At 43.0% G+C, this 9,132-nt stretch overlaps 1 protein-coding gene across 1 annotated transcript; it reads left to right on the forward strand.

Annotated features, from left to right (window-relative positions):
- Positions 1 to 2,033: 2,033 nt before the first annotated feature.
- On the forward strand, positions 2,034 to 4,997 carry aqp10b (aquaporin 10b). Its single transcript, XM_071374325.1, has 6 exons — positions 2,034 to 2,247; positions 3,150 to 3,276; positions 3,394 to 3,531; positions 3,705 to 3,823; positions 4,036 to 4,253; positions 4,455 to 4,997. The coding sequence occupies exons 1-6, from the start codon at positions 2,161 to 2,163 to the stop codon at positions 4,672 to 4,674; spliced, it is 909 nt and encodes a 302-aa protein (XP_071230426.1). The 5' UTR covers positions 2,034 to 2,160; the 3' UTR covers positions 4,675 to 4,997.
- The last annotated feature ends 4,135 nt before the right edge of the window (positions 4,998 to 9,132 follow it).

Below are 9,132 nucleotides of genomic sequence, written 5' to 3' on the forward strand. Positions count from 1 at the left end.
CAACTCAATCAAGTTTGCAGACACAACAGTAGTAGGCCTGATTACCAACAATGACGAGACCGCCTACAGTAGAGGTGGTGAGGGCCCTGGGAGTGTGGTGCCAGGAAAATAACCTCTCACTCAATGTCGACAAAACAAAGGAGCTGATCGTGGACTTAAGGAAACAGCAGAGGATCCACATCGACGGGACCGCAGAGGAGCAGGTGGAAAGCTTCAAGTTCCTCGGTGTACATATCACTGACAATCTGAAATGGTCCACCCACACAGACAGTGTGGTGAAAGTACAAAAGCGCCTCTTAAGCCTCAGGAGGCTTAAGAAATTTGGCTTGGCACCTAAACCCCTCACAAACTTTTACAGATGCACAATTGAGAGCATCCTGTCGGGCTGTATCACCGCCTGGTATGGCAACTGCACCACCCGCAACCGCATGGCTCTTCAGAGTGTGGTGCAGTCTGCTGTCGTGGAAATTCAGTACTGAGACTGTCATTTCTTCAAACAATCATCTTTATTTCAAATCAATTAATTATTGCAATAATGAAACCGGTCAACTCAACAGTCTTGACTGTTGGGCTGAGCAGCCTTTACAGACAATGCACAGTTTTTATATAGCTGATACCAAGTATGGTTGGTTCCACCCTTCCCATATAGATTGGGGGGCACCATAAGCCTCTTTGGGTTCATCTTGTGGTCATCTGCCTCTGGTGTTGTCTCCCAGATGCAAGGATAATTAGACACAATAAGCATTATGTTCTACTCCCCCAGGTTCTCTTTATCTCGGTTACACCCAGCTCATCTTATCTTGGGAATGCCAGCTGCAGGTTTTTACCTGGCCATCACTTAATCAGTTGCAAGCCCAAGCTTCAAAAGACTCCTCTCAGTTCACTCAGAATGAAGCAGAGAAATGTCTTACTATTAGTTAAGTGTATATAATCGTTGACTATTAATCTCATACAAATCAGGTAAATATGTCATTTTTCTATCACACTGCCCAACGCAGCACCCGGGGCAAACTCCCTGCCCTCCAGGACACCTACAGCATCCGATGTCACAAGAAGGCCAAAAAGATAAATCAAGGACAACAACCACCCGAGCCACTGCCTGTTCACCCTGCTATCATCCAGAAGGAGAGGTCAGTACAGGTGCATCAAAGCTGGGACCGAGAGACTGAAAAACAGCTTCCATCTCAAGGCCATCAGACTGTTAAATAACCCTGCACCTTAGAGGCTGCTGCCTCATATACATAGACTTGAAATCACTGGCCACTTTATTAATGGAACACTAGTTATTCCAATAATGTTTACATATTTTTTGCTTTACTCATCTCATATGTATATACTGTATTTTAGTTTATGCCACTCTGACATTGCTCATCCTAATATTTGTATATTTCTTAGTGCCATTATTTTACTTTTAGGTTGTGTGTATTGTTAGATATTACTGCACTGTTGGAGCTAGACCAACAAATTTACAGCTGTGCCATACAGATTGCAAAATAGTCTGGAAAATATTTTCGATGTACCAATTCCAAGGCACATGGTTTAAGAACTGATACACAAAACAACGCTGGATTCAAAACGTAGAGTTTTTCTACTTAAGTTACGATACAAAATTCTTGCAACCAATAGAATGTTAGGGGAAAGCGGTAGGGTTAGGGAAAAATATACATATTTATACAATAAATATGGGGGATTGGAAATGATGCAGACAATTACATTGATGGAAGCCACAATCTAGTTGCAATATGAAAGCTGATCCCCCCCCCCCCCCCAAAAGAAAATATATAATAATAATATTGGAGTTGTTTCCTAGAAACAACTTGACGAGGGACATCAAGATGTATTGAATTTTCCATGTGTTCTATATTAAAGGGCTCTTCATTTAATATAACAAACAAATGTAATATTGGTGCACAATTCCGACTTAAAAAGGACACAGAAACGACTCTATTCGTGGAACGACCCACAGAGTGATAACCTTTCTACATGCCTCAGTCATGCCATAAAACACGTGACGTTGAGGATTGCGGCATGAGTGCAAGCCTTCTCAGTCTGTGTGAACTAGTCAGCCGGAGAGGAAGAGTTCACTGTCCAATTCACGTAGTACTACTGATGAGGACATTATAGAAGCTTCCTTTTTGGTGTCCAAAACATGCTACAGGGATGGACCGACTGCTAAATAAATTTCGAATCAGGAGTAGCCTTGCCAGAGAGTGTTTGGCAGAGTGCCTGGGGGTCTACATCATGATTGTGAGTGCCTTTCTGATACTGGGCAGAATAGTACATGCAGCTCTGTAGGAATGGTTGGAGAGACTTGTCCTTCTGTACCTCAGTTGTAAGGGTTGAGGTTAGGCAGAGGGAGATGATTGTAGTATTTCAAGGATTGTATATGTGTGTATCCTTCAGGTTAGGCAGAGCCTTATCCCTTAAGACATCTGTCCATTGGTCGGTCTGTCAAAGTACAGTGAATGGTGGAAGGGACAGCGCAGGTGCAATCCAACTAAGGATAACTTTGGCATTTGTTTCTATTATTCTAATTTGAATCTCCAGTCCTTCCACACGCTATCTCGCTCTGATCTTGTTTTGAATTGTAAGTGCTTGCAAAACCCCATTTGTGCTATTGGTGGATCATCACAATGGCTAACCAAGGACTTTGACCCCCGAGAGAGAGCGAAAGAGAGCATGGGAATTCCTAAATCAGTAGAGTGAGTAATTTGGAAAAGAGAATGCTTGTACATTTCGGTTTGCAATATTATAAACGTTCTGCCCTATTGAACATGCCCCAAGCCTTGAGATGAATGCCTTGTTGCTCTTGCCAGGGTCAATAAAACTTATAGGGCACAAGAAAATCATAAAGCGATACACTTCCTCAGAACAGAGGACTGTAAAGACTGTCCTTGGTTTATCAGCCAAACATGCCTAATCTTGAATGGTACTCTGAGCTTTCCCCACTATTTGAGTAGACGACAATGGGGAACCACTTTCAACTGACATTTGATATAGGCCTTCCTGGTTACCTGATTTATTGCCCATGACAGTAAATTCTGAGATTATTTGACATCTCAATTCAAGCAGTAGTTAAAAAAAATGGGGATATGATGCATTAGGGATGTAACTACTCTGATACAGGCCTTGTTTTGTTGTGACTGCAGCTGTTTGGATGTGGCTCCGTTGCCCAGGTAACGACATCTGAAAACAGTAAAGGTCACTACCTGTCAATCAATCTGGGTTTCGCTCTGGGAACCACCTTTGGAGTCTATGTTTCCCGTGGGGTGTCAGGTAAAGTCTATGAGTGTACATCTATACAAGTGGATGAGGGAGAGGACCGAAAGAGGCCATATCTTGATAAAATAGTTGATACATTATCAAAATAATGGTTGTTTTGTTCTCTCAAAGGTGCTCACCTGAACCCTGCAGTGTCTCTCAGCCTCTGCTTTCTGGGCAGGCATCCTTGGACACGCCTGCCTTTCTACGTCTTCTTCCAGATTCTGGGGGCCTTTATGGCTGCTGCCACCGTAGCCCTGCAGTACTATGGTAAGGGGAAAATGTAGAATATCAACCTTGAATAGTAGAAAATCAAAAGTTATGGCTGCTGTCACCGTAACCCTGCAGTACTATGGTAAGGGGAAAATGTAGAATATCAATATTGAATACTAGAATCAAAAGTTATGGCTGGAGCATGATAGTGTGCGTGTTTCCATTCACAGATGCTATACAGTTATACAGTGGTGGTCACCTGACTGTGAGCGGTCCCAAAGCCACAGCAGGCATCTTCTCCACATACCCTGCTGACTACCTGAGCCTGTGGGGGGGCATCATGGACCAGGTCGGAACCCCCTTTTTGGTTTACATGAATATAGGATAACTAACATAAACACATTGGAAATGTATTTGTACCTGGAAGACCCAATCAGGTCTTTTACTAAGGGCTGTTTTCTTATCAATAATTTGGGAGGTTGAATGGTGCCTCAGCCTTCATAGTTAGTCTTTATCATGGTGTCACTGCTCTGTAGTGGTTAACCGGCTCACCATCTCCAGGTGGTGGGCACGGCTGCTCTCATGGTGTGTATCCTGGCTCTGGGGGACAGCAGGAACAGCCCGGCGCCTGCAGATCTGCAGCCGGTGCTGGTGGGGGCTGTGGTGTTGGTGATCGGAGTCTCCATGGGCTCCAACAGCGGCTATGCCCTTAACCCAGCCAGAGACATTGGGCCTAGACTGTTCACATACATTGCTGGCTGGGGGGATGAGGTGTTTAGGTAAGTCAGTTCTGCTACATATTTTGACACTCTTAATGCCCTTGTTTAAGTAAACCAAACAAGCGCTTTAATATGTTAGGCATTTTTAGGGAGGATCTTGAAATTCACATGAGGATCTTAAGCTGAACGCAAAGTATTGTACTTTGACATTGTGTACACGCTGATACAGATAGCAGGTGTTACTGTTTCTTTCCCTCTCAGGGCGGGACATAGTTGGTGGTGGGTGCCTTTAGTGGCCACTTGTGCCGGCGCTCTGGTAGGCACACTGATCTACGAGCTCCTCATTGAGGTCCACCATCCAGAGAAGGGGCTCATCTCGGAGTCCTCAGCCCAAGGACAAGCCACTGAGAGCAGGCAGGCAGTGGAGCTAAATCCAGAAAAAAAAGACCCTAAGGATGGACTTGATGGGACCATCATGTGAAATGGGAGAATCTAATAGTGGGATTTGAAATGGTTATATCCTAAAGGGCTATAGGATTACACTCTTTGCAAGACACTAGTGTATGTGTCACAATTATAAACAGAGGAATGATTATCTATCTGTATAAAATACTGTAGTTGTACATAATGTAAATGTGCCTAAATTAAAAATGTCATACAATACTATCCCTAAACAGTTATATAAAGCTTCTTCAATGACTGGACAGAAGTAAAGACTTGATAAAGCAAGTTCTCCCTCAAACATTTATTTTGAAACGGCACATAAAATGTATGGCAATTCAGCACACAGACCACAATACAGATGAAAAATAAAAGCGGAATCATTATTTATCTATAGTACCTTCGGAAAGTATTCAGACCCCTTCCCTTTTTCCACATTTTATGTTACAGCCTTATTCTAAAATGGATTAAATAAAAACTATTCCTCGATCTACACACATTTTTACTAATACAGTGGGGAGAACAAGTATTTGATACACTGACAATTTTGCAGGTTTTCCTACTTACAAAGCATGTAGAGGTCTGTAATTTTTATCATAGGTACACTTCAACTGTGAGAATAGGAATCTAAAACAAAAATCCAGAAAATCACATTGTATGATTTTTAAGTAATTAATTTGCATTTTATTGCATGACATAAGTATTTGATACATCAGAAAAGCAGAACTGAATATTTGGTACAGAAACCTTAGTTTGCAATTACAGAGATCATACGTTTCCTGTAGTTCTTGACCAGGTTTGCACACACTGCATAAGGGATTTTGGCCCACTCCTCCATACAGACCTTCTCCAGATCCTTCAGGTTTCGGGGCTGTCGCTGGGCAATACGGACTTTCGGCTCCCTCCAAAGATTTTCTATTGGGTTCAGGTCTGAAGACTGGCTAGGCCACTCCAGGACCTTGAGATGCTTCTTACGGAGCCACTCCTTAGTTGCCCTGGCTGTGTGTTTCGGGTCGTTGTCATGCTGGAAGACCCAGCCACGACCCATCTTCAATGCTCTTACTGAGGGAAGGAGGTTGTTGGTCAAGATCTCGCGATACATGGCCCCATCCATCCTCCCCTCAATACGGTGCAGTCGTCCTGTCCCCTTTGCAGAAAAGCATCCCCAAAGAATGATGTTTCCACCTCCATGCTTCACGGTTGGGATGGTGTTCTTGGGGTTGTACTCATCCTTCTATTCCTCCAAACACGGCGAGTGGAGTTTAGAGCAAAAAGCTCTATTTATGTCTCATCAGACCACATGACCTTCTCCCATTCCTCCTCTGGATCATCCAGATGGTCATTGGCAAACTTCAGACGGGCCTGGACATGCGCTGGCTTGAGCAGGGGGACCTTGCGTGCGCTGCAGGATTTTAATCCATGACGGCGTAGTGTGTTACTAATGGTTTTCTTTGAGACTGTGGTCCCAGCTCTCTTCAGGTCATTGACCAGGTCCTGCCGTGTAGTTCTGGGCTGATCCCTCACATTCCTCATGATCATTGATGCCCCACGAGGTGAGATCTTGCATGGAGCCCCAGACCGAGGGTGATTGACCGTCATCTTGAACTTCTTCCATTTTCTAATAATTGTGCCAACAGTTGTTGCCTTCTCACCAAGCTGCTTGGCTATTGTCCTGTAGCCCATCCCAGCCTTGTACAGGTCTACAATTTATCCCTGATGTCCTTACACAGCTCTCTGGTCTTGGCCATTGTGGAGAGGTTGGAGTCTGTTTGATTGAGTGTGTGGACAGGTGTCTTTTATACAGGTAACGAGTTCAAACAGGTGCAGTTAATACAGGTAATGAGTGGAGAACAGGAGGGCTTCTTAAAGAAAAACTAACAGGTCTGTGAGACCCGGAATTCTTACTGGTTGGTAGGTGATCAAATACTTATGTCATGCAATAAAATGCAAATTAATTACTTAAAAATCATACAATGTGATTTTCTGGATTTTTGTTTTAGATTCCGTCTCTCACAGTTGAAGTGTACCTATGATAAAAATTACAGACCTCTACATGCTTTTTAAGTAGGAAAATCTGCAAAATCGGCAGTGTATCAAATACTTGTTCTCCCCACTGTATATATAAAATAAACATACCTTAGTTACATAAGTATTCAGACCCTTTGCTACTCGAAATTGAGCTCAGGTGCATCCTGTTTCCAATGATCATCCTTGAGATGTTTCTATAACTTGGAGTCCACCTGTGGCCAATTAAATTGATTGGACGTGATTTGTAAAGGAACACACCTGTCTATATAAAAGGTCCCACAGTTGACAGTGCATGTCAGAGCAAAAACCAAGCCATGAGGCCGAATGAATTGTCCGTAGAGCCTTGGTCAGGGGGGTGACCAAGAACCCGGTGGTCACTCTGACAGAGCTCCAGAGTTCCTCTGTGGAAATGGGAGAACCTTCCAGAAGGACAAACATCTCTGCAGCACCCCACCAATCAGGGCTTTATGGTAGTAGCCAGATGGAAGCGGCGACTCAGTAAAAGGCACATGACAGCCGGCTTGGAGTTTGCCAAAAGGAACCTAAAGTACTGACCATGAGAAACAAAATGCTGTGGTGTTATGAAACCAAGATTGAACTCTGCGGTCTGAATGCCAAGTGTCACATCTGAAGGAAACCTGCAACCATCCCTACGGTGAAGCACGGTGGTGGCGTTTTCTAGCGGCAGGGACTAGGAGACTAGTCAGGATCATGGGAAAGATGACCAGAGCAAAGTACAGAGATCCTTGATGAAAACCTGGAGGTTCACCTTCCAACAGGACAACAACCCTAAGCACACAGCCAAGACAATGCAGGAGTGGTTTCGGGACAAGTCTCTGAATGTCCTTGAGTGGCCCAGCCAGAGCCTGGACTGAACCCGATCGAACATCTCTGGAGAGACCTGGAAATAGCTGTGCAGCGACGATCCCCATCCAACCCGACAGACCTTGAGGATCTGCAGAGAAGAATGGGAGAAACTCGCTAAAATATATATATATTTTATTTAACCTATATTTGACTAGGTAAGTCAGTTAAGAACAAATTCTTATTTTACAATGACGGCCTACCCGGGCTAAATACAGGTGTGCCAAGAATACTTGAGGCTGTAATCACTGCCAAAGGTGCTTCAACAAAGAACCGAGTAAAGGGTTGGAATACTTAAGTAAATGTGAGTTCTTTTTTTATACATTTGCTTACATAAAAAAAATTATAATAATAATTTGTCATTATGGGTTATTGTGTGTAGATTGATAAAGAAAAAAACTATGTAATACATTTTAGAATACGGCTAGAACGTAACAAAATGTAGAAAAATCAAGGGGTCTGAATACTTTACGAATACAGTACCAGTCAAAAGTTGACACCTACTATTTTCTACATTGTAGAATAATAGTGAAGATATCAAAACTACTGTATGAAATAACCCATATGGAATCATGTAGTAACCCAAAAACTGTCAAACAAATCAAAATATATTTGCGATTCTTCTTGATAACAGCTTTGCACACTCTTGGCATTCTCTCAACCAGCTTCATGAGGTAGTCACCTGGAGGTGTTAAAAGTTAATTTGTGGAATTTCTTTCCTCAATGCATTTGTGACAAGGTAGGGGTGGTATACAGAAGATGGACTTTTACCAAATAGGGATAAGTCCATATTGGCAAGAACAGCTCAAATAAGCAAAGAGAAATGACAGTCCATCATTACTTTAAGACATGGAGAGTCAATGTGGAAAATTTATTTGAAAGTTTCTTCAAGTGCAGTTGCAAAAACCATCAAGCGCTATGATGAAACTTGCTCATGAGTACCGGCACAGGAAAGGAAGACCCAGAGTTACCTCTGCCACAGAGGATAAGTTCATTAGAGTTACCAGCCTCAGAAATTACAGCCCAAATAAATGCTTCAGTTAGATATTACTTGTTAGGTATTACTACACTGTTAGAGCTAGCAACAAGGATTTCACTACACCCGCAATAACATCTGCTAAACATGTATGTTACCAATAAAATTTGATTTGAATGTAAGTTCATTAGAGTAACAGACACATCTCAACATCAACTGTTCAGAGGAGACTCGGTGAACCAGACCTTCATGGTCGAATTGCTGCAAAGAAACCACTACTAAAGGACACCAATAAGAAGAAGAGACTTGCTTGGGTCAAGAAACACGAGCAATGGACATTAGACCGGTGGAAATCTGTCCTTTGGTCGGATGAGTCCAAATTTGAGATTTTTGGTTCCAACTCAGTGTCTTTGTGATGCAGAGTAGGTGAACGGAGGATCCCCGCATGTGTGGTTCTCACCGTGAAGCATGGAGGAGTTGGTGTGGGGGTGCTTTGCTGGTGACACTGTGATTTATTTAGAATTCAAGGCACACTTAACCAGCATGGCTACCACAGCATTCTGCAGCGATACGCCATCCCACCTGGTTTGCGCTTAGTGGGACTATAATTTGTTTTTCAACAGGACAATG

The sequence above is a fragment of the Salvelinus alpinus genome, chromosome 29 (genome assembly GCF_045679555.1).
Source record: "Salvelinus alpinus chromosome 29, SLU_Salpinus.1, whole genome shotgun sequence".
Lineage (NCBI taxonomy): Eukaryota > Metazoa > Chordata > Actinopteri > Salmoniformes > Salmonidae > Salvelinus > Salvelinus alpinus.

Excerpts from the sequence above, each read along its gene's own strand:
- aqp10b (XM_071374325.1), top strand. The coding sequence starts at position 2,161 with ATGGACCGACTGCTAAATAAATTTCGAATCAGGAGTAGCCTTGCCAGA. Across the intron at positions 3,824-4,035 it reads GGGGGGGCATCATGGACCAG|GTGGTGGGCACGGCTGCTCT; the intron begins GTCGGAACCCCC and ends CACCATCTCCAG. Across the intron at positions 4,254-4,454 it reads TGGGGGGATGAGGTGTTTAG|GGCGGGACATAGTTGGTGGT; the intron begins GTAAGTCAGTTC and ends TTTCCCTCTCAG.